Genomic DNA, 26,773 nt, shown 5'->3' on the forward strand with positions numbered 1-26,773 from the left:
TAAAACAAAAGAAACATAGTTTGAATAACATTGTTTGATTCCACTCAGAAAACTACAGAAAGCAATGCTTTCAAGTCAATAAAGTTGTTCCATTAGATGTGGGAAGAATTATGAGGGTATAAAGTATGAATTATTATTAGTAAGGCAGACTGTCCTCCAGAGAAAACATGTACCCCTAGTAAAAAACACTTAACCATATACGACACTGTTCAGCTACATGAGCTCATATCAATTCTTGACCCTTTACAGTGTAAAGTTTATACCCTGCCTTTCTGAAAAGCCATTCCTGGCGGTCTATGGTCTACTATCACATTCACAGTGAAAATGAAATTCTTCAAGATCCTTGTGGAAATTAGCTGGCTCACTTCCTTACCCCCGGCCTCAGATATCTACAAGTCTCAATTACAAGGAACTCCCCATGTTTTCTGGGAGACTACAATGCACGATGACTTTTATTCTTCTAATTATCAGATGCTAAGAGACATGCAACCCATCTAGGATTTCCTGGGCACTCATTATCAATTAAATGGATGTCCACCTAGACTGACTATAAGGACACTTTTCACAATACTAGTGAATTGGACATAATCCACCAGTGAAAAACATTCCACTTATTCAGACATCATTAATCCAGCTGTTCTCTAACAAATGTCCATCTACATGTGTTTTCTTCTAATCCAGACTACTCATGAGCACGAAAAAGAACAACAAAAGACAAATGAAATTTCTTTTATTTTCCAGCCAATATCTTAGCCATCTAATTCAATAAATCTCATTGTTATTCTTATTAACAATATGGCCCTGCAAACCATGATTTTAAAATGTTTTCCTTCCCCCTCAACCTGTTATTCTAATTTACTTCTCAATAATCTTCAAAAGAAGGTGCTAATAATCTACATGATGCCGGTACTCTTCCACTAAAGCTGTATGTCACTCCTTAAAAGATAAATGCAACCTCTTTGTTTTTGATTCTTTCAACCAGCTCAGTAAATATGAAAATTACCTCTTGGCAAATTATTAAATGAATGAATGGCCACTCAGTATACCAAAAACTGACACTATCTTTACTTGTGTGGGAGTTTTCTATATGTAGGTCTTTGTGGAAAAATGATTAATTCTACAAGATTAAAAAGACTACTAAAAAAAAAAAAAAAACAGCCTTCCTTGCCTATTGTTCATATTTACTATTAAATTATCCCTGATCTTTTAAAAAATAATACTTTCCTACCAGTTAAAGCCTGACTATTCTCTAGATACAGAGAGTCAATGCTTGAGTAATTAAAGGGGGAGGGGAAAATAATTTCTCTAATCTTAAGGAATTAAGTACTCTTGCCTTTCTTTGATGGTGAGAGGTTTTTGTTTTATTTTTCCCACAAGAAGCATTTCTAACATGTGCCTGTCTTCTAGGCCAAGTCAATACTGGACTCAAATCTTCTTTGGTAGTTTAATATAAGTAATAGGAAAATGCTGTCCACAACAATTCCCATCAGGACTAGAAAAAAAAAATCAAATAAATTTGTAACTTAATCCATTTAATTAATAAAAAAATGAGATTAAAGAATAGCTTCTGTATATCCATTTGTTTATGTTAATCTGTTACATGGCAACATTGGTACCTAGTGAATTGACCCCTTTATAAAAGAAATGTATTTCTCAGGGGTTACGTATTTCTCAGGGGTTACATAATTGGACTGATGTTACTAATTTCTTAGTATTTTTAAACAGAAATGTGTGATAAAAAATGTACCATGTAGAATGTTGTCTAATTAACTCACTGAACAACTGGACATGCTTCCCCAAGATGCTACCCTAACCCACTTCATTGTTCAATATGATGACAGTTCCTGGAAAATTAATGGATTTCTCCTTCTGTAATCAAGGTCATGTTTCTAGTCCCCATCTGCCTATTTTGTGACTTCTCTTTTTTCAAGATTCTTGGAAGAAAGCATGCATCAGCCTGGGAGAAAGCAAAGCATGCATCTTCTTAATTTGCCTCCTTAAAGCTGAGCAGAGACTTCTCATTAGCACAGTTACCTCCTCTGCTTTTGTGCTACTGCACTGGGAGTGTGACAGTACATTGTTGCTCCTGCTCATTAAAACCCCATGTAATAACTGCATAAACAACAATTTTGTATATCGCAGACAATGTTGTTTCACTTTCACACGTGAAAATATCTTTCTGACAAATATGATGCTTTACAGAACTCCATAATGATGTTATCCAAAAAGTGTCTAAATGCTTACTTATTGATTCAGTTATCTTATGGACCTTACACGGCTTAGAGCCACTATAGAAGAGCTTCATGTATTACTTCCTTTTAATAACCATAAAATTGGCATTCATTTCTTTTGTTCCTTTACCAACAGAAAGCACTGTATATTGACCTTATGGGTATAGCATTACATTTACAGCACCTAGAGGTATTAGAGTAAGAAATTTTAGTCAAATATTCCTCTCTACCTCCCCCACCCCATTTATCTTTTTAGATTTTGGAAGGTGGGCAGACTTTTCTGAGTCAGGTTGAATAATGTGATGTTTGAAACAGAGCTACAGCAGAATGCACAAGTCGCCTTTACTGCACAGACTCAAATTTATTTTAAAAACAAAGATAAACAGAAAAATCCAAGCCTTTTAACTTTGTTCCCCAAATGTCTATGACACAATGAAATAGTTTAATTAGTCAATGTCACCCTATACAAATATTCTAGGAGAGTCTAAATATGGAAACTTGAGAGTATTCAAACCAAGGCAGAAAAATATTTTCACCAAGTGTTATTAAAGTCATCAATTAGTCAGATTTCTTACAGAATGTTTAGGATCTTTCATGTCAGCACTAAAGTAGTTTAATGCTGGGGAGTTTTTAAATATAGGTGCTATAAATAATCCAAGGAGAAATAACTGCTCAAGTTGATTCACACCCACCTACTGTAGCCATGCTTTGCATATAACTCTCTATTGTGAGCATCTTAAAAAAAATATATATATATATATATATATATATATATATATATATATATATATAATTTTATTGATTTTTTTAACACAGAGGAAGGGAGAGGGAGAGGGAGAGGTAGAAACATCAATGAGAGAGAAATATTGATCAGCTGCCTCCTGCACACCCCTCATTGGAGATATGCCTGCAATCAAGGTATATGCCCTTGACTGGAATAGAACCTGGGACCCTTCAGTCCACAGGCCAATGCTCTATTCATTGAGCCAAACTGGTTAGGGCTATGGTGATCATCTTAAATTGGTATCCAATGTTATCCAAAGAGAGAGACCTTTTATTCTTGGGTTTTATTGAAATCTATTGGAATGAGACTGTTAGAATAATGTGCTGTCTAAGATTTGGGGCTTTGTGAGCTGGAAACTCAAAGTAAGAGGAGCAGGCTCCAATTTAGTATCTTCAGGCAAAAATGACCAATATATGTACAACTAAAGTTGGAGCAAAGAGCCATGAGATTCAAACCTTAAAAAACTCCCGAGTGCCTGGCCTACATGGCTCAGTGGCTGAATGTGAACATATGAACCAGAGGTCATGGTTCGATTCCCAGTCAGGGCACATGCCCTAGTTGTGGGTTCAATCCCCAGTGTGGGGCGTGCAGGAGGCAGCCAATCAATTATTCTCTCCCATCGTTGATGCTCTTATCTCTCCCTGTCCCTTCCTTTCGGAAATCAATTAAAAATACATTCTTAAAAAATTCCTGAGTAGTTGTGAGAATTAGTTGAGGGAATCCAGGTAAAAACTCACACATAGGGTCTGTATCTCTGAATCCCTCTTTTACTGTAACCTAAAATCCTTTTCTTTTTATTTTTAGGTTTCCAGTAACTTCGACTTTTCGACTATTGTGATTTTAAAGAACCTGGGGCCCAGAAGCAAGGCAAGAAGTCTAGAGTGCAAATGTGTCTGACTTTAGCTGTGAGGGGAGTCAAAGTGAAATCACAACCAGGAGTGACACAGTGGGCAAGGCGGTAATGACATGCTTCTAGGCATGGGGATTGTGTGGAAAGGGATTTTCAAGGGGCATATTAAAAATTTCTATCTGCCTTGGATTTGAAAATAGATGGTAGAAAACTTCTTTGTTTGTGGATTCCCCAAATATGCAGACAGAATGTGAAATTCAAACAGCATTGGAGAAAGAAATTGTTTGGTGTTGTGGAAATCTAATAAAACAAATGACTCTTTTCCTCCCCCTGGCATCTGGCATGCTTGTGACTGGATAGACACAAGTGGCCATTTTCATATCACAGTTAATAAAGAAAACGTGAGCCTATTTAAGCTGTGAATAGCCTCAGGATATTGGCTAGATTTTTGTTTCCAATATTGTGTTGATTTTATATACTTTTGCATCCAAATGTCTCAGGGGAAAATTGATGATGCTGTCTTATAGGACGGTAGATTGTGAACACAGATCTGCACCATATCATATATATTTTCTTTCCATATTTCTATAAATACTATTCAGCCACAACAAAAAGAAAAGAAATTCTACCATTTTTTTTACAACATGGATGGACCTTGAATACCATGGTCAGAAAGAAAAAATACAGATACTGTATGATCTCACTTATATGTGAAATTAAAAAAAGGAAAAAGAAAAGGAATGCTCTCAAGGTCATAGGTAGAATAGGTTGGTGTTTACCAGAGGTGAGGTGGGGGTGAAATTGCTGAAGGGGATCAAAAGGTACAAATTTCCAGTTATTAAATAAATAAGTCATGGGAATATAATAATGTATAGCATGACAAGTATCTCTCTAATGATAGGATAATGTGCAAATTGCTCGGAAAGCTGTCATGTAACAACTGATCAGCAGGCTGTGTACCCGCCTCCTGCATCAACCCTGAGACATAAGGCTCATGTCCCTGACCCCGGAAATGGGTCCAGGACATGAGGATTGTGACCCTGACCCTGGCAACAGGCCCCAGGACTTGAGGTTCATGTCCCTTCCCCCCACCCCCCATGTGCCAGCTTGGGGGCCTGCAGGTACACAGAGAGGCCGATCCACTGCAGGCCCAGCCAGGAGTCCACAGGCATAGGGAGGTCCACAGGCCTCTGCCAAGGCCTGGCCCCCGGGGTCTGTAGGCCTCCCCCGGCTTCAGCCTAGCTCTTTGGGGCAATCCATCAAGGAGCCCTGAATTGGTGGGTGGGGCCTACCTCTTTGGGGTGATGGATCACAGGGTTCCCACACTGTGACAGAGCACAGGCCAGGCTAGGGGACACTCCCCACCCCGAGTGCATGATTTTCGTGCACCGGGCCACTAGTAGTTAATGATACTGTATTGCACATTTGAAAGTTGCCACGAGAATAGATCTTAAAAGTTCTTATCACAAGAAAAAAATTGTAATTAAGGATGGTGACAGATGTTAACTAGACACTGTGCTGACCACTTTGCAACATATACCCATAACAAATCATTATGTTGTACAACAAGACTAATATAATGTTAAATGTTAATTATACCTCAACAAAAAAATAAAACTATTTTTTATATCCTAAGTTAAAGATAACCCACAGGTGTTAGGATCACATTCGTTAGAAGAAGTCGTCACTAGAATTTATTCATGCTCTGACATAGTTTAAAAGAAGTGCCATCTTGAACAAGAAATGACTCATTTAGATTGAAGAGCTCTTTGATGACACCTAGGATTTAGTTATCACTGTGAGATTAAAAATGCATTAAAATTTCAGGCTAACCTAGGGAGAAAGTAAACAGAAAGGAATCATCCACAGTTTTAATCATAAAAGAAAGCAGATGATATTGGGAAAAGGAAATCACAAGCTCAAGTAAGTGAGGAAAAAAGAGGCACATGAGTGATAAGCTATTGAGTAGAAATGGCCGTCTCCTTAGACTATTGCACTCAAGTGGATGACTTCATTTCAAAATTGACTCAAAATGGTCATCACCTGCAAAATGATAGTTAAGAAGAAATGGAAAAAATTTTGAATCCTGAGAAACAATTGGATCTAAAAAGACATTTAAGGACATTTTAAAATATCACATGTAAAGAGTAGGATAGCATTGACTAGTAATTCGGCACAAGTGGTATTCACAATGGAATATAATCAGATTTATAAAGTGATTAGCCTGAGGTATAATTTATAATTTAAATTACAAATGGTTTTTAAGGACCACAGTCACAAGTACAATGTCGCTGGATAGTGTAGGAGATAGGGTAAAAAGGTTCTGAACAATCAACTGTGTTGCTCGCATCTTATAAAATTAGTACCATTTTATCAGATGCGAGCAACACAGTTGATTTTTATGAAGCAAAGTATCCATCTTATTAAAAACATTTCATTGTAAAATTGAAAATACATTAGTCTATTTTTAAAAATGAATTTAATAAAAATTCAATATTTCAAAGGTTAAGCAGTAGGTCGACCTTTGGGGATTTTGTAGTTTAATTGGATTAAATGAGCAGTATACAGAACTGAAAATTTTAAAATTGTCAATACTTTTAAACTTAAGAAAAATTATTCACAATTCTGAGAAAGCCTGTTCAATCAAGATGTTCTATTCTGGCTCCTTTTTTGACTTAAAGGGAATCTATTTCTCATAAAAAGAAGGCATGATAGTTAAGTTTGTTCATTTAATGGAGTCATGACTATGCCTTTTCCTAGGTAAGGCACTTTGTGAGTTCAAGTTCTGGCAGAATCTGTTATGTTCACTGGGCTTCATTATTCTTTGGGTCATGTAATTAAATCCTCACATGAACTAAAAACATGTTGGCACCTCTCAATCAAGAGTTCTATGCTTTTAGAGATCAACAATCAGGGCCCCAAATGTAATTGACAATTTCAATGAATAAAAAGATGATTCACTAATAAGACAAATAAGACATTTTCTAGAACTCTAGCTGGCCATGTATTCTGAAGTTCTTTACAACCCGAGTTTCAATGCCATACTGTCAATCATTGCCATACTTTTGAGAGAAAAAAAGCAAATAAACAACAAAATAACCAGTGGCATTCAGATAAAACTAATTGATTGCTATTAGCAATGTCATTTTTTCAATAATTTTTTTTTAATGACACAACTTAATCACAGTAATTTGTGATTGCTATCATCCACAGGATAATGAATCAGAAAAACCTTTCTGAACATGAATTATGTTCGCCTAAAGATAAAATGGACCTTCCATGGTTGACATTTGCATTCAGCTGTTTGTTATACGCTCATCACATCCTGCAGTCAGGAAGAAGGAATGTTTAAAACATTTTCCCCCTCTATCTATTGCAGCTGCTTCTACCAAGCAATAAAAGTTGCTAGAGAAATCATATATGCACATATATGTAAAATTAGGGAAACAAGCTGCTTTATTGCCCTGATTTAAAATAAGCTCAGTCAGTAGAAAAGAAAAATGCTGTAATATGCAACTTGATGAGCAGCTGAAGACAAGAATATACACAGGAGCAGTTTTAGAATTCAGGATATATCTCACTCGACGTTTGAATGAGATCAACATTTCTCCTCTCAATTTTTCTAAACCATGGAGTGAGCATTTATTTGGGGAATGTAACCCAAAATAGCAGAAATGTAAAAAATAATTTAAGTATGATTCTGAGGTTTTTCAAGGCAGAAAGAAAAAATGTCTTGCTCCAGTTTAATTTTAATTTATAAACTGATAATCATACAAATTCTAGGTTCAAGGGATACGTTTCATAAGGCAGCAACCAAATTTGAGTTACACAAAACTGATTAACAATCATCCTTTGGTAGGAAAACAAATAGATGGGCTATATTTCAAAGCAAAACTTGAAATATAGATTAATAAAATTGCAAAGATTCGATCAAGAAGTGTGTCAATCGACATCTCACTGGTCTAGGGGAAAAGACACAGAAAGTATCTGGAAAAAAATAAATGCAAGTCTTACTCTTGACGGTCGCTGTCCGGGTGCAATTGTAAAGAATAGCCAACTCCCCGAACACCTTTCCTGGACCCATGGTGCACAGCTTCACGCCTTCTTTTGTCACTTCCACCTTACCATCTGAAAAGGAGAAAGGAGAACACATTATTTTAAGTCTCCTTCATGCTTCATTTTACTTGTTGCATTTCCAATAGGCAATGGGAGGGCTAGGCTTGTTTTTCAAAATGCTTACCATTTGCAAGAGCATGGATGGGTGAGTACTATGCTAAGCAAAATAATAAGTCAGTCAGAGAAAGACAGTGTCACATGTCTCCCTTATATGTGGAATCTAATCAACAAAATAAACTGATGAACAAAAATAGACCCAGAGACATAGAAGCATGGAACACTGTGGAACCTCAGAGGGAAGACAAAGGAGGGTGGGTGGGAAGAGATTAACCAATGAACTTGTATGTGTGTATACATAACCAATGGACTCAGTCAATGGGATGGGATGGTGAGGGCCTTTGGGGGAGGGGAGGATGGGGGCAGGCTGGAAGAGGTTAATGGGGAGAAATGGGGGAGTTAGATAATACTTTAAACAAAAAAGATAATATTAAAATTAAAATTAAAATTAAAATGCAAAGCAGTTATCAATGAAAACAAAGTAATCATCAAGATGTAATGAAAAGTATAAAATAAAATATACAAATTAAGAAATCCATATCCTCTCTTAAATCAATCACTGCTAAGATTTGACACAAGACTGAAAGAAAACCCCAGAAAGAGATGGAGATAAAAATGTAAACATGCAATATTAGAAAACTATGCTAATTACAATTTTAATGTCATTTTGACTTAGAAAATTGAGTAAGTGACTATATTTTCTACAGCACACCTCATACTTGAGAATTCTTATTTGAATAAGGCAACTATTATGGAAAGGGTGATTATTTGACCCTCGGTGTTACTTAATTGTAGCTCGTGGTATCTTGTATTTTTAAACATCCTGTCTGACTTGAACAGGTCCGTGTTATCAGCTCCCCAGCCCTGCAACACTGACTGTAAGGAATAACCAACCGCCAGGGCTGAGGGAAAGAGACACTAGAAGTTGTTTAGGTTCCACAAAGTACCTAGAAAATGAAATGTTAAAGAAAGAAAAAGCTAAGGGAACATTTTCCACTGGATACACATTGTTGCCTGCAAGTAAGGAAAATGCTATTCATGAGGGAAATTAAAAAATATGTTAAAAAAAAAAAAAGTCAGAGCTTTGTACACAAGAAATTCTATCACCTAACAACATGAGGGGAGAAACAAAAAGGTAACATAATGGATTCTAACTTGAATCCTCCCTTTCTACTATTTCTCCAAGTTACTTACTTACCCACAGTCTACAGAAGAGCCCAAGGCTTGTCATGAGCTAATGACTGAAACCATTAATGCTAACAAGTTTTTGCCAACTTCAGGCCTTCATGCATCAACTTCACAATTGTGCCCTTAGCTGTGTGCTTCCTGTAATGTACTTTTCAGAGTTTTGGCTTTAAATTCATGCCCTCCCTTTAAAAATCAATCTAGTTTTATCTAAGCAATCCTATATAATAAAAGCCTAATATGAAAATTGTCCCCCCGACTATGAGTTCAACCACTTGCTATGACATGTACTGACCACCAGGGGCAGCACAGAACATTGCAGAGTCAGAGATGTGGCCCTGGCAGTGGGCGGCAATGAGCCCCAATGAGAGTGGGACTGCAGTGGGATGGTGCAGTAGGTGAGCAGGCAGCATCAGGCCAAGGTGATGTGAGCAGGGGCCAAGTTGCCCAGCCAATTGCCCCACAGATAGTGAGGGGCCTTCCACTTGGCTTCCAAGCACCGAGGGAGCTGGGGGCGAGGGTTCTGGCCCCGATAGATTGGAATGGTGGAGCAGGTGAGGGGGTGGCACCAGGCTACCTCGCCAGCTACCCCGAGGGACCCCACCCATGCACAAATTAGTGCACCGTGCCTCTAGTAATATCTATAAATTCACAGTGTTGATATGCTAATTTATTTTTCAAACACCTATTGAGATAAAACCTTAAATATATAAAAAATAAAACTCTTTTAAAAAGTTTATATAGCCTGGCTGGCATGACTCAGTTCTTGAATGTCAGCCCAAGAATCAGGAGGTCACTTCCAGTTCCAACTTATTTTCCTGACATATATTTGCCTTATTTTTTCATTTCTAACTCATTTTAAACAAAAGATGGATATAAATTATTATTATATATAATTTGCTTTTCTACATACAAGAAGGTTGTATTTGATATTAATTAGAAAAGCAAAAAATAAAACATGTTTTCCAAGTTAGGTTAAACACTGAAGACTCAATATATTCACAACAGCCAAGCAGTAGGGGATCTGATCTCATATGAAAGATGATGATCCAAAAAGCACTATATATATATATATATCAGAAAAATCTAAATGGTAAACAGTAACACAGTGTTTCTAAATAATGCCCTGAATGGTGCTTTGATCACTTATTCTTCCTTATCACCTATCAAGGGGATGGGGAGGGAGTAATTTAGGGAGGCAAGAGTGACTAGGTGCTAAAAAGAAAGTTAAGTACATACAGGCATTAATGAGAGTTCTTCGAGAGACATTTAGAAATATTCTAATTCCCAAGAAACCAGTAGAGTGAGTTATTGATGTGAAATGTGAATTTGGTTAAGTTCATTCACTATGCCACATATTAATTAGCCTTCAAGCAAAATTAGGATTATACATTTACAAATGATTTCCAAATATGGCCTGTGTAATTCCCTTAAGAAAATCAAGAACAAGACAGTTAAAACTTCACTCATGCACCGAGTGGCCCCTATTCCCAACTGATGGACTTGATTCAAAGTATTAGGGGCATCTTAAAGCCACTCCCCTCTCTTAGACTCTTTTTTCATGCTGTGGCTACCTTTGAGATTTGTTTTGAATGGAATCCATTTGCATAGAAAATAGGTAGGGTTGTGTGTGGTTATTTTAGCGGTGAGGGGGTAAAGCAAACGGGAGAAGTGGAATAGGCTGAATATGTACCATGCTTTTCCCAAGGGGTTACACCGGTGTAGAGGCAGACCACGCTTGGAGGTTTCTATATAACTAAAATTTGCTATTAAGTTTAGGAGCCCATTTTGATGAATTCACTTCAGGTCAGCACTGATTAGTTTCTCTTTCTTTAAAGAACTAGAAGACATTGACCAGCATTTATTCATACTTTTGATTTTTCAATTTTATTGTCAAGTATGTAAGATTTCAAATCATTTTTTTTTAATGGAGTAGCTGAAACATTTTCAATACAATCTAGTAAGCTTTGGACATTTCCCATTATTTTCCCTGACTACACCGTGACTGGAGCCCAAGCTGTTTGGGCTCAGCAGACTCAAGGGTCCTGGTTTTAGTTCTGGTCAAGGGCACATGCTCAGATTGCTGGCTCCATCCCCAGGAGGAGATGTGCAGGAGGCAGCCAATCAATGCTTCTCTCTCATCATTGATATTTCTGTCTCGCCCTCTCCTATCCTTTCTGAAATCGATAAAATATATTTTAAAAAGTAAAACAAAACAAAGACTAGAAGTTGCTAGAACTTTTGAGAATTAATGATATTCTGAAATGAGCTTAATCTATATTTTCTACTTCTGCTCTTTTTTTATTCACTTTTACTTTTTTTTTTTTTTTAAATGTGTGACACTATATTGATGTTATTTTTACTATGCACTATCTCTGCTAGGAAAGAAAAGAAACAATCAAATCATTTTTATTTAGATTTTTCTAAGTTGTCAAGTTGTTTGCATAGGGATATTGAAACAGTTGGCTAAAATTAGGTTTACTTACAGTTTCATTTAGTTCTTTTCTCACTCCTGCCATTAGCTTCACTAAATGAAAGCTCTACCATAGTAACGTGAATGCCTTTTTTATTCTATTTCACTTACCATATGCCCATTTATGATCTGGAATGGGCTGAGTCTTAAGTCCTAAAGCTTGCCACTTTGAGCAACAATCAACCTACCTCCTGCTTTTTGGTACCACGATTCACATATCACGTTTTACCTATCTTTTACAAGCATCAGTAGGCCCTATAGATTATTTAAAAAAAAAAAAAAAAAAAAAAAAAGGAGAAATTGAGTTTACAAGGAGACCCAGAATTTCCCGTTTTTATTTTTATGGGCTTTTCACTAACCTGAGGTTTTGTGTCACAAGAACTTTCATACTAAGGCAATCAGCTTAGAGATTTATTACTGGCAGGCAGAAATAGAATGGCTGGCAAAGACCTAATTATAAACACTGTGCTTGGTTCCAACAACCTTGGTTGGAACACTCAGAACAATGTGACTGACCATTACAAAGAGACAGATGTTATATCAAAGTCCCATCTAAACAAGATCTCCCATCTCTTTTCTCATCTGATCTGTTTGACTATACTTCCATGGTTTCGTAGGTCTGAGACCACAGCCTTTATATTATGAATTCCCTCATACAGGTTTCTGTAGTTGCTAGATTCAACCAAATTCAACATATGTGGTTGAGTTGTAGTGTCACCAGCATGGCTGTATTTCCTACAGGAGAGGAGGTTCACTTACGGATTTTCTTTCTTTTGTATTTGTCGACTTCCAGCTTTATTTACTAGTATATACTAGTACAACCGACATACAGCACTGTATACATTTAAGGTGCAGAGCATCAATACTTCACTTATATATTTTGCTAAATGATTACCACAATAATCTCAAACCAATACAAAAAAAGAAAGATTTTTTTTTTTTGCCTTGTAATGAGAATTTTTAGGGCCCTCTGATGTTTTCATATATTAGGAAAGTCATTTTAGATTAGGGTGTTGGCAATTGGGGAAAAAAGTAGAAACTGATGAAGTTGTTATGGACTAATGGTAGGGAAAGCCACCCAATTGCCAAGAACAGACTGTATTCTTAGATCTCCCCTGTAAATCTGTACTTCTTGCCAGTCATTTATATACGTTGTCCTTATGCCTATAGCAGAAGGAAAAGAATGGCCTGACTCCGAGATGTAAGTTTTTATTTTTTATTTTTAAAATATATTTTTTATTGATTTTTTACAGAGAGGAAGAGAGAGGGATAAAGAGTTAGAAGCATCGATGAGAGAGAAACATCAATCAGCTGCCTCTTGCACACCCCCTATTGGGGATGTGCCCACAACCAACGTACATGCCCTTGACCGGAATCAAACCTGGGACCTTTCAATCTGCAGGCTGATGCTTTATCCATTGAGCCAAACCGGTTTCGGCATTAAGTTTGTTTTTAAATTCAAGAACTGCCATGTGTCAAAACCCTATCCATATTCTGTTTTAAAATGCTTTCAGATCCAAATGAATATGGACTTTCTAGACCTAAACTCCCCTTCCTTAGATGAGGTGTTAATCTTAATGATTGAAGATCAGTCTATGGTCATTGAATAAAAGCCTATGAGAAATTGCCCAGGTTTAGTGTTATATATTCCTTCCAAAGTTTGCTTTACAACAATTCTAGCTGGGTATGTGTTTAGCTTATTATTTTCTCATTAGACACATATACTTGCAGTATAGTATCTTTCCCCTAAACTATTTGTGTTATTAACATAGTTTCTTTAACCTTCGGGTTCTTATATTGCTTTAGTGAGGACCACACTTCCCACTCAAAGAAGTCACATTTCTTTGAAAGCATCACAGCAGTCACTGTCACAGAGAGCAGATAAGGAGTACTTATCCAGACGCAGTGAAACAAAACCTGAGGAGTAAGAGGCGAGTTGAGGTCGATGCTACACGAGTGAGACCTATGTGACTTCTCCATCAATTTAGCAAACCTAATTCCCTTCTGGTCATGACTTTTGTAAACACATTTGACACAATTTTTCATTATATTAAATTATAACAGATGACAATATATTTGAATATAAAATGGAACCATAGTGATCTTGATAATGAGAGAATAAAAATAAAAATGTGGTATCCAAAATTAAAGAGAGGAGAGAGAGAGAGACAGAGAGAGAGAGAGAGAGAGAGAGAGAGAGAGAGAGAGAGAGAGAGAGAGAGAGAAACATTCACATCAAGATACTTGAACTTTCCTTCTTTTTGTTTCCAACTCTAAGGTCATAGGGCACACACATATCCACAAAGGAAATCTATACAAGGAAATAGACTAAAATTTAAGCATTTTCGATAGAAAGAATCGTCAGAAGCATCAGAATGAAAGTCTGGAATGAGCAACTTACCTGGCAGCACTTCTGTCCCTGGAGGTATTTAAAGAGCAGAGCATATACTAAACCTATTGTAAACCAGTCAACCACTTATCCAGCACAAACAGGAATCCGGAGGATTTTACAAGCATCATGATTCTATACTCTTTATATATGTTATGTTTTGAAATCCTATGACTTTAAAGTACACAGAAAGCACTAGATAAATGTCCGTGGACTAATTTCAATTTCTATTGATGAGGAAAGCTAAAGCCGGGCAGAGAAGTATATGCACACAGAGGTAAGGAAAGGAAATGGACTAATCATTCCCTGAATAAATGAGAGTTGAATAGGTAATTGTCTTGATGAAGTCAAGTTTAATAAGCTTAATTCCAGCATTGTGGAATGTATTCTTGCCCTATTATTTCTAGAATATATGAGCACCTTAAGTTAGCTTATATAATAACTTTTCTGTATTTCCTTAGAGACAGGCAAATGACAGGAATACCAATGTCACTGTCAGACTTGTAGGGGCTCATTCTATGAGTTTTGTTTTTGCTATGTTTTAATAGTAAGCATGGGAGAGTTTATAACTTAACAAAATGGTTCTCACCTTGGGGCAATATTAACCCCATGGAATATATGGCCATGTCTCAAGGCACTTTTTGTTGTCATAACCAGGAAGGGTCTCCTGATATCTCAAGGCCAGAGGCCAGGAATACTGCCGAACATCCTACAATGCACAGGACAACCCCTCTGCAAAGCATTATTCACCCCAAAACGTGAGTAGTGCCAAAGTTGAGAAACCCTGATGTAAAGTAAATCTATGCACATACAAGATACATTTAAAGGGGCAACTTTTGCCTCTGTGTTATTTTAACCTCCACCAGATGTAAATTGCAATAAAAGAAAATGCTAGCACCAAGTTGTCATACTTAAGTAAACCATGTTCTCATTGGATTGAATAAAGCCACCAGCTACTTTACTGAATAATCTTCCCCAGCAGATGTCACCTGCAGAAGTGATTACAGAAACTATTGAAGCAAGATTTATAAAAATATTTCACTGATGTTAGAATAGCAACTTTTTTTCCCAGACATACTCAAGAATATCAAGTCCTGGCCCTACCAGCACTGACTGGCTGCAGGATCTTTTATAAGTTATATAGCTTCCCATGCCTCCATTACCACACTACAGATTTGAGATAATAGTATTTTTTATTGTTTAAAGTATTACATATGTGTCCTTTTCCCCTCATCAACCATTCCCCAGCCACTCCCACCCACCAGGACAAGCCCCCTCTGCCCAGTGTCCACTGATTATGCTAATATGCATGCATACAAGTTCTTTCATTGATCTCTTACCACCCTTCCCTTGCCCCCACCAGCCCTCCCCTGCCTTCCCTCTGAGGTTTAACAGTCTGATCGATGCTTCTCTGTCTCTGAATCTGTTTTGTTCATCAGTTTATGTTTCTCATTATATTCCACAAATGAGATAATCTGATATTTACCTTTCTCTGTCTAGCATATTTTGCTTAGCATAACACTCTCCAGGTCTATCCATGCTGTTGTAAATGGTAAGAATTCCTTCTTTTTCATAGCAGCATAGTATTCCATCGTTTAGATGTACCACAGTTTTCTAATCCACTCATCTGCTGACGGGAACTTAGGCTGTCTCCAAATCTTAGCTATGGTACATTGTGCTACTATGAACATAGGCGTGCATATGTCCTTTCTGATTGGTGTTTCTGATTTCTTGGGATATATTCCTACAAGTGGGATGACTGGGTCAAATAGGAGTTCCATATTTAACTTTTTGAGGAAACTCCATACTGTTCTCCACAGTGGCTACATTCCCATAAGCAGTATAGGAGGGTTCCTTTTTTTGCACATCCTCAACAGGACTTGCCGTTTGTTGATTTGTTGATGATTGCCATTCTGACAGGTGTGAGACGGTACCTCATTGTCATTTTTATTTGTACCTCTTAGATGATTAGTGACTCTGAGTATGTTTTCATGTATCTCTTGGCCTTCTGTATGTCCTCTTTCAAAAAGTGTCTATTTAGGTTCGTTGCCCATTTTTTGATTGGGTTGTTTATCTTCCTTTTGTTAAGCTGTATGAGTTCCCTGTAAATGTTGGATATTAAACCCTTATCAGAGATAGCACTGGCAAATATGTTCTCTCATGCAGTGGGCTCTCCTGTTGTTTTGTTGATAGTTTCTTTTGCTGTACAAAACTTTTTATTTTTATGTAATCCCATTTGTTTATTTTTTCCTTAGTTTCTATTGCCCTAGGAACTGTATCAATAAAGATATTGCTATGACATATCTCTGATATTTTGCTGCCCATAGATTCTTTTAAGATTTGAAAAAGAAACTAATAAAACAATCCCATTTACCATTATAAAAAAAATTAAGATACTTAGGAATAAACTTAACTACGGAGATAAAAGACCTGTACTCACAAAACTACAGGACATTGAAAAAAAAAGAGATAGAGAAAGACATAAACAAATGGAAGAATATATTGTGTTCATGGGTTAATAGAATCAACATCATTAAAATGTCTATACTACCCAAAATAATTCATAGATTCAATGCAATCCCCATTAAAATACCAACAATATTTCACAGACCTAGAAAAAATGCTCCAAAAATTCATATAGAATAAAAAAAGACCTTAAATAGCCACAGCAGTCATGAGAAAGAAGAACAAAGTTGGAGGGATCACAATACCAGATATCAAGCTATATTACAAAACCACTGTTCTCAGAATTGCATGGTAAGGGCACCAAAACAGACATATAAACCAATGTAACAGAACAGAGAACCCAGAAATCAACCCAAACCATTATGCTCAATTATTTGTTTGACAAAGCAGTCAAGAGCATACAATGGAGTCAAGACAGTCTCTTCAATGAATGGTGCTGGGAAAATTGGTCAGATATATATGCAAAACAAAAATATGAAACTGGACCACCAAATTACACCATTCAAAAAAAAAATTCAAAATGGATAAAGGACTTAAATGTAAGAGATAGTAGTATTTTATTTCATAGGCTTTTGATAATTAAATTAGATATTGCACGTGGCAAGGCAAATACTATGTAGATTAAAAGAAGCTCTTGAGAAAAGTTCCTTTTTTATTCTTTTAGAATAAACACTTTGATAGAGTTTTAGGAAGGGGGAGGAAGGTCTCAAGGTCTTGGTCCAGAAAATATAGGTGTGGGAAAGAGCAGAGTAATGAATGAGCAGAGGAAGTGAAGGGAGAAAGGAGATGAGCAAGAAGCCAGAGATTACAGAGGAAGTGGCCAGTAGGAAAGACTTATGTTACAGAGGCTGCAGGACTTTTAGTGAAAGGGTTAAGGTACAACATTCAGTTATGTGTTGTCAGAATTAATGTCCTATCTTTCCAAATTAGTATGTTTTATACTAATTTCTCCTGCTTGGAGGAAGATGAAAGCATGAGTATGACTCATTGCTTGGCTATTATCAAAGAACAGGGAGGCAAGGAAGTGAAGAATTAGTGATAATGGCGAGCAGAAAAGCAGGAGATAATGAAGTAATTATGTAATTACAAGAAACTAAGGACTCATGAATTGGCAGATGTTTTGAGGGAGGACATCAGTCTTTTCACAGGATATCAAGTGGGAACTTAAGCTAATTTTAGCTAAATCTAGAAAGGGTGGAACAAGAGATGTTGGCTTCAATCAGGAGGTTAGAACAAGAGATGTTGCCTCTTTGTCCAAGTCCATTTGACACCTTTGATTGGATTCACAGTGGCTCTTAAGAGGCAGAAGAAAAAACACTGAAATCAGTTCTAAGCTGATATTTTGGTTCTCACTGCTTTTGACAAATCGGAACCGTTAGCACACAGATTCTGCATCAGTGCAATAAAGACAATAAAGGATTCATATATGAATACTCACAGGATTCCTATGTGAAATGCATATGAAAGAGTTTGGTGGGAGAGGAAGCACTCTACAAATATTACCATTCACTTCACTAACCGAAGGGGCAATCATTTCATTCCTGCAGTGCCTGGCTGTAAACAGGAGGTGGTCAGTAAATACCCATTGGTAAATAATTGGAACGTTAGTGAAAATGACCACTACTGTGATTATATTTGTGGGAAAGCCCTAGGATTTCATTTTAATTATTTTCCCTTTGTGGTCCAGAGAAAGCAAAACAATAATTAAAATGGTCAACCTCTCCCTCCGTTTACCAAAAATAGTTTGGTATTCTTATCAAGCACTAGATAGCTCACACTCAGAATTTTTGTTTGACAGTTTAAACTATCTGCACTTGAGGGGACACATGGTTTTCCCCTTTACAAGTGGTTAGAATTCTCCAGAACATATAGCATACACTTATCTACCTTCACATTTTAAAAAAGAAATGGGGGGGGGGGGGGGGGATAATAAAGAATAAACACATACCCTGAAAAAAAAAAAGAAAAAAAAACCTAAACAGCTATAAAAATGTGAAAAAAGAAAGACTTTGAACTTCCTCTCTCAAAAGCAGGGGTACCAATCACATGGGCAGATTAGGAGTGAGAGGATTTGGGTTTGAAAGTTACTCCCATACAGAGAAGATGACCTTTGTTCTCTGTACCACTGAGAGCGAATATATTGTCCTGATTCCACCTTTTTTGTAACAAGAGAACAGGGTGAGGAAAAATTGCCAAACACCACTCTTGCTTGAAGAAAGGGGAAACAACAGAATGAGAATACATTAGTTTGTTTTGTGTCAATAGCTGGACATACACCAGGCCTCCAAATAACCCCTCAGAGACACACATACCTAGACCACCTGGCATTCACCTGACTTCTATCACCCAGACCACCAGAAGTGACCAGACCGCCTGGCACCAACTGGCATCTGCATTATCCTAGCGCAGAATGCAGGACTAACTCTTCTCAAAAATGCTTTCTTTAGCATAAGAATTATTTACTATTATTTCTTCTTCATAATGTTTCTGTTTTTATTTGTTGTTGTGTTGTTGTTGTTTTGCCTGACATGTTTCTGGTTTGCAAACCTTGAGACCCTTGAATAAACACTTATCATCTATTTCTAGCCAAAGCCTCCAGACTCTTTTTTAGTTCCATCAACATCGCAATAAAGCTGTTAAAAGAACAAGGGCTTTTCACAGGCACGTACTAATTGTTCAATTATATGATGCGTCACTAATGCCATTCATAATATCATATTATCCATTATAATAAGGTTTAAGAATCAGAGATGTTTTAGCATCTCATTCTTCAAATAACCTCTCCCCTACTCCCTTTAGGACACTCACATCAACACTTTCCATCACGTGTAACCTCATTTCCTCCAAAATTGTCATCAATCCCCTTCCAATTTCTCTATGACTGTGGACACCAAAACCATCTTCAGGTCATGGACTCAATAACAACACGTACTTAGTATCAGCACACTTAATGCAACCAGTTATATAAATTCCTTAACTAAAACTCTACCATAAGTCCTTGTTCACAACTGAGCAAGCTTCTTCCCTGGATTGTCTGCCAACAAACTACACAGCAAAGAGAATAGAATTCTCTTCTTTAATATTATTCAGATAAACTATCCCTCAGCTAAGAAATTCACACTTATTTCTCTGGAGACAAAAGACAAATTCGTAGCTCTGTGTATCTAGTCCTCCCATAAACTCATTTTACCTAAATTAAACTGACTAAATTTTCATCTTTGTGATTCTCTTATTCAAACTTTGTGGTCAAACTCAAAGCTTCTCAACTTAACAGAAATCAGAGAATCTATACATTTTAATAACTTCTAATTCAAATGTAACATTTCCATAGTAACAATCCATATTAGTTTAACAGCACCTGCGACAATGTTACCAATGGAAATTACATTTTAATGTGAGAGTTGTTGCATATATCTTTAAAAATAGTTCATGCTCATCACTCCTTTAAACTTATGGTAGTTAGTGGACACAATGTTAGATGTTATTATTTAATATTTTAATGAAAGATACATATGTATTAGTGACTCATACATTTGTTTTTATTATTTTAGTTAATATTTTTATTCAATTGGTTTCCTTGTTATTCTAAAGTAGCTATTTTATGCACTTAAAAATATTTTGAATTGAGGTTCCTAGACACCAGACTTCCACAGAAGTCCTTGGATTAAAAAAAAAAAAAAAAAAAGTAAGGAACCCCTGGGTAATGGAATAATCATCTATATCCCTCATAGATTCTTATATTAACAACTACTGTTGTTGGCCCAGAATTTGTCTGAGAAAGAGAAGACAAAGTAGATTTTAAACAAAACAAGTTAATGTATCTCAGCTTTTTTAATTTACTCATCCACTGATGGACATTTGGGATGTTACCAAATCTTGGCTGCAAAAAACATAAGGGTGCATATAATTATTCTGAATTAGAATTTCAGATTTCTTCAGATATATTCCAGGAGTGGAATTGCTGGATCCTAAGGCCATTCCATTTTTAATTTTTTTTAGGCAACTCCATACTGCTTTCCATAGTGGCTGCACCAGTCTGCATTCCCACCAACAGAGTACAAGGGCTCCAACATTTGTTTTTTTGATTTATTGATTAAAGCCATTCTGCCATGTGGGAGGTGATATCTCACTATAGTTTTAATCTGCATTTCTCTGATTAGTGACATTGACCATTTTCTCATGTGTCTATTGTTTATACATTTATACAATGGAATACTACGCAACTGTAAAAAAGAATGAAATCATACCCTTTGCAACAGCCTGGATGGATCTGGAGAGCATTATGCTAAGTGAAATAAACCACTCACACGTGGAATCTAAAGAACAAAATAAACTAAGGAAGGAAATAGAAACAGACTCATAGAGAATAGACTGACAGCTGTCAAGGGGGAGGACTAGATGAAAAAGGTAAAGAGATTAAGAAAAAATAAATAAATTAAAAACACCCCCAAAATAAAAAAACAATAAACACCCTAAGAGACAACAGTATGTTGATTACCAGCTGGAAAAAGGGGTGGGGGCGGTAGAAGAGGGTAGAGGGGAGAATAAATGGTGATGGAAGGAGACTTTTCTTGGAGTGGTGAACACATAATACAATGTACATGTGTTGTATATATTATAGAATTATACACCTGAAACCAATATAATTTTAAAATGAACGAAGCAGCTTTGTTTGTACTAATATAAAGTGATTGTTAAAATATATTACTGAGTAAAAAGAATCAAGATGCAAAACATAATAAATAAATAAAGCAAAATGAGTTATCCTAGCTGGTTGGAGTACTTATTAGAAATCCAACATCATGGATTCCATCTCATTGTTCGCCAACTAAGGTTAATTGGCTCCATGGCCATTTAGTCTGCCTCTTACCTTGGAAGTTACTTTAGTAATAAATATATCTTCAGTCATGGGAGGAATGGGGGAGAAACAAAGATAAAAAAGACATTTAGATATGCTGCATAAAATGGAAACTATAAAAATACGCTTTTTCTTGGATATCACAAAAACCTTTTATCTCACTAAACTGTTAAAAATAAAAATATATTGAAAAAAATACTCTGATCTCAACACATTTATATTCATCACCTTTCTACTATATTACTGAACTTTTATAAAGACCCAATAGGTTTAAAATATTAAAAATGATGTGAGTTCTATGTAAAGTATCAATGAATTTAAGAAACTAATTGCCATAGAAAAATATTATTCTTAATGACAGTATTATCCATATTCCAATAGTCAAGAATAAAATTTTATACTGTGTCCAGTATAAAATATGATACCTTTTAAAACTTTGGAACCTGTATTGAACAAAAATTACTTAATCATATTAATGAGCAGCAGTTCATAATCTTAAGTTTTACCATCCTCTGCCAAAAGATGATGAAACGCTCACTAGAATATTCTAACTGGACACAGGACATAGCTTTTTGCAACTCCACGTAGGCATGTTGCAAACAAGTCTTCCAAAGTAATCATAGCTATGAACTGGGTTTGGTATGAATTCCTGCAAAGATTTAAAGAAAATTCAAGCACTGGGTATTATACATAGTAATGGGGTAGACAGAATATAAATGTTATTATAGAAGGTGTAGGTGAAGGAGGAGGAAGAGTTGGAGAAAAGGCTCAAAAAGAGAAAAATGGAAATGGTGGGTGAGTGAATTGTGGAATAACAGGAGAGAGATGAGGTTCAAGGATTGGATGCGATATAACAAAGAGAAAAGGTGGTTAAATCAATGCATCAAAAGTAACAGTTCAGTGTTTCCAATTATCTGCAGTTTTGTGTTGAAAAACTCAAACTTTCCTAGTATCCCCTGAACGCTGTTCAGAGCTGAACCTACAGGAATGCTAACTCTTGCTGACAGTGCTTCATGGAACACCTCATGGGCAGAACCAGAATGCCTTTCTTGTGTTAGTTATTCACAGACATTGGAAGAATGGCAGGGTTGGGAGTGAAAAGGGTTACTCTCAGGTCCACAATTCCCTATCTGCTCTCTAAATCCCAAAGTTATTTTTTTTTTCATTTTGCTTTAAAACTTGATCTGAATTAACTTGACACTACTTATAGTCTTTATTTTGACTTTATTTCGACTTAAGTGACCATTTATATATTTTGCTACAGAAATGTTCAAGTGTTTGGTTATGGGTGCTGTCCCAAACCACAACTGGGATATTACTTAACATGTAGTATATGCATTATATTCCTCATGTAACAACTGAAAAATGACTTCAGAAACATCTGGCACCAAGGGTTCTGGGAAAGGGCTTGCAGACATGTTCAAGAGACAAGACTTTGCCCTTTGCTGTGAGGGGGTCCTTGTGTGACAGTCACCTGGCAGAAAACTTCTGCCTCTCAAATGAGAAACTACTGCTGAGATCAGGGAATGTCCATATTTATTTTTAGTCTCTTGGATTGTATAGTAAGATTTTCAAGATACAGCCAAGAAAATGCCTGCAATGATCAAGTTGTCCTTCCCAAAGAATAAGACTCAGATGAAGAAAAGATGTTAGAAGAAAACTAAATAGAAGAGCAAAACCTGGAAGAGAAGATGACGATCAAATCGAACAAACGAGGACAGTTGTTTTGTTTTGATTCAAAATTCAAGGTTGCAGGAGTCCTTTAGTTTGCTTCACGAGAAAGATGTAAACTTTATAAATTTCAATCTTAAAACAGTTTGTAGAAACCTTAATATGTTTTGTAGAAACTAATGCATTTTAGAAGTTGAAAAAGTTATTTTGAAATATAATTCATTTAAAAATATTTGGAATATAATAAAAAACAACAGAGAGAACTATAGCCTAAAGCTAAGATATAAAGAAAGGAGAAAAAATAGACTAAGAATCCACAGATAAGGAAAGCCAGAGTAATGAAGAATAAACTTTATTCCAAGCAAGGAGGGAACTTAGGCTAATATGTAACTCCCCTCTCATTTTATGTATCTAAAACAAGAGGAACCTTTCTGGGGGGGGGGGGAAATCTGATTTGGGGAATTAAGAAAAATCAGCATGAACATCAGAGGATAAGAAACTGGCACCTTCTATTGCAGATTTACCCACACAGAGAATTATTGACCGTATGAATATTCTGTCACAAATGACTAAATATCTACCTTCATTGAAGTGATTAAATGAGAAAAGATTGAAGGATACCACTCAATTGAAAGAAAACCTAGGATATTTAAATCAATAAACATTTGGCACTGGACTCTACTTCTTGAGGGCAGGAGCAATCTTGTAAATCTACATTCTAATTTCAAATGCCCAGCACAAACATGATAAACATTTGCTGATCGAATGCTTGAGCAGGGCTTTGGGGTTAATGTGAATATTTTTCTTCAGAGAGATCAGCAATTTGTTTTTAAGTGAGCATTCTGGGGTTGGGGAACTAGAGGCTATTTTTAACGATCTTATTCAGTTAGCACTGCGGGCAGTTACAGACAGTAGAGAATTATGTGTCCAGTTACACAAGACATTTTAAGACCTATGAGTCTTCTCCAAACACAATGTTATAAAATGTCCTTTTGCTAAAAATACTGGCATCAAGTAATTATCTACTTTTGAATTTTAATGAATAGGCCATCTGTTCATTCAAATTGAAAAAATTAAAATTTTCTATAAATTGACTACTACTGGAGATAGGCTCTGAAAACTAAATCTGTTTCATTGTTTTCTGTTATATTAAATCTAAAGGTGACAGACAGCATGTTACACCAAGTTTTGTAAGCTAGACTATGGAAAAGTAAGTGTTTTGTTGTTTTTGTTTTTGTTTTTTCTGATAATGGACTAATCATACTATCTGTTCCTTTGACAGGCTAGCTTTACCAATTATCAAAGACTAATTTTTATTACAATACTTCCCACACTGTTAACATTTTTATTAGTGTTGATTATGATAAAGAGCTAACTCTAATCATACTGTTTTGTTTTTTCGGGGGGAATTATCACTATAATGGTGAACAACAATTGTTCTCAATCTCCTCACCTTCCATTCCAAGAGCATTTTGCTTTCTTTATATTGTGCTCTCCAATATGGCAGCCATTTGCCACATGTGGCTATTTAGATGTAAAGTAATTTAAAATTCATTTTTTCAGTTTCATTAGCCACTGGTGAAGTGCTACATCTGGCTGCCATACTGACTGTGCAGAATATTTACATATTACTGACAGTCCTACTGGAGGGCGCTCTGACATCCCTCTTACCCTGTTCAAAAGGAGACAACAGGCACAAAATAAAGGGATTTACACTCTGCCTCGCCCCCTCATTATTACACTGAGACTTAACTTTATTCCATTTTCCACTCTCATGGAAATAGAATTTTATACTAATCAGTTTAAAAAAAATATGTGTATGTGTATATATATATATATATATATATATATATATATATATATTGATTTCAGAGAGAAAGGGAGAGGGAGAGATAGAAGCATCAATGATGAGAGAGAATTCATTGATTGGCTACCTCCTGCATGCCCCCCCCCCCCCCCCCCCGCTGTGGATAAAGCCCACAACCCGGGCATGTGCCCTTGACCAGAATCGAACCTGGGACCCTTCAGTCTGCAGGTCGATGCTCTATCCACTGAGCCAAACCAGCTAGGGCAGGGGTCTTCAAACTACAGCCCGCGGGCCACATGCAGCCCCCAGGGGAGTCTGATCCTGCCCGCCAGGTTTTTTGGGCAGTGAGCGCAGCCAAGGTGTTACAGTAGGGATTAGTAGTTCATATAGTCGGGCCCTCCAGCTCTCTGAGGGACCGTGATCTGGCCCCCACTTTAAAAAGTTTGAGGACCCCTGAGCTAGGGCATAAACTAGTCAGTCTTGAATCACCTGCATAGCACAGTGAAATAATCCACCTGCCAGGCCCCTACCACTTCCTTAAAGAAAGTCACCTTGAAATAACCACCCCCCTTTTTCCTTGGCATAACTTTTCTCTTCCCCTCTCTCTTCTGCCCGTGAGTCTTCCATTTTGTGCAGCTTCTCGGAGCTCTTTCCTACCCGCTATTTAGATGTTTGTCCGATTGAAATAGACTTTTTTTTCCCCCTCCAGTAAACAAAGTGTTTAATATGCTTCAGTTTATCTTTTAGCATCTCTAACCATCATCCCTCTGAAGAATCATTACTTGTTTCATCAAAGAAGACTGACTTTTTTACTTATCCACTTAGCCATATTTCCTCCTTTTTAAAACTATTTTTAAGATACACCCCCAACACTCAAACTTGGCTCTTCAAAAGATCACCCTTCCTAATATTAGTTGACTTATCTATTAATTTTAAGGCCTTAGGAGAAAAATGATACGTTTTGTGAAACAAAAACCAATGCTGGTGATGCTTTATAAATTATGCATGATAGCAGCATGACTTTGGCAGAAAAATATACTACATTCATACCAGCACCTGAAGATTTCAGTCTAATTAAATATAAAAATACTATTACATTCCGAAATTATATCTAAGTGATCGAATTAGTATGCCTAATATTACATTCACAGAAAGTACCCAAGATGCTTTTAGAAATGAGCTTGCTTCATCTTCCCTTATTATCTACAGAGGAAGGCAGGTTCTCTGCACACTATGATTAACTCATTGAACTAAGGATGAACCATCTCATTTGAACTTATTTAATAGCAGCTTTACTTATTTATTTATTTGTAACGGTTATTAGCATTTATTTAGGTGGAATTTACTCCTGGGCCCTAAGTTTTTGCTTCCTCCATTTCTTCTGGGATATCTTTTTCTTTCTTGCAACCTCCTCTTATGGGTCAGGAACAATCTGTTCTTTTTCAGTAGAATCATCTCAGTGTGGCTCGGAGAGCTAAGTGTGGGTTAATCCGCCCATGAGCTCTGTACATTCTGTGCCACATCTTGGGAATTTGTTCACCAGGATGTGCTCAATGACCAGAGAATCTACATTTAAACCCTTAAGCAAAGCACTACTCTCTGCATTTTTAAGTGAGTGCAGCAAACATTCAGCACTCTTTTTTGGAGCCAAAACCAGTTCTCCTACATCCCCCAAGGGCTCTTGAATTCGGAGAAGGTGCAGGCCAGGCCGAGGGACCAGTGTTTCAGAATGGACAAAGACATAGAACAAAAAAAAAAGTTGTTTCAAAAACAAACTTTCAGCACAAACATTGCATTAGAAATGGGTTCCCAGATTATGAATAGTTTATTAGCTCACTGTCCATTCATACAGTTACCAAATATTGAATAAGTGAACTTTTGTGACT

The 26,773-nt window shown here is 36.5% G+C and overlaps 1 protein-coding gene across 2 annotated transcripts in view; it reads right to left on the minus strand.

The window, feature by feature from the left end:
• PRKG1 (protein kinase cGMP-dependent 1) overlaps positions 1-26,773 on the minus strand; it is a 1,113,305-nt gene that overhangs the window by 609,890 nt on the left and 476,642 nt on the right. For both annotated transcript variants that reach the window (XM_084903443.1, XM_084903442.1), the window contains one exon: positions 7,880-7,993. In XM_084903443.1, coding sequence (XP_084759569.1) covers positions 7,880-7,993 — 114 coding nt within the window. The remainder of the gene's footprint in view (positions 1-7,879; positions 7,994-26,773) is intronic.

Source organism: Pipistrellus hanaki (assembly GCF_964339955.1).
Source record: "Pipistrellus hanaki genome assembly, chromosome: 14".
NCBI classification, from domain to species: domain Eukaryota; kingdom Metazoa; phylum Chordata; class Mammalia; order Chiroptera; family Vespertilionidae; genus Pipistrellus; species Pipistrellus hanaki.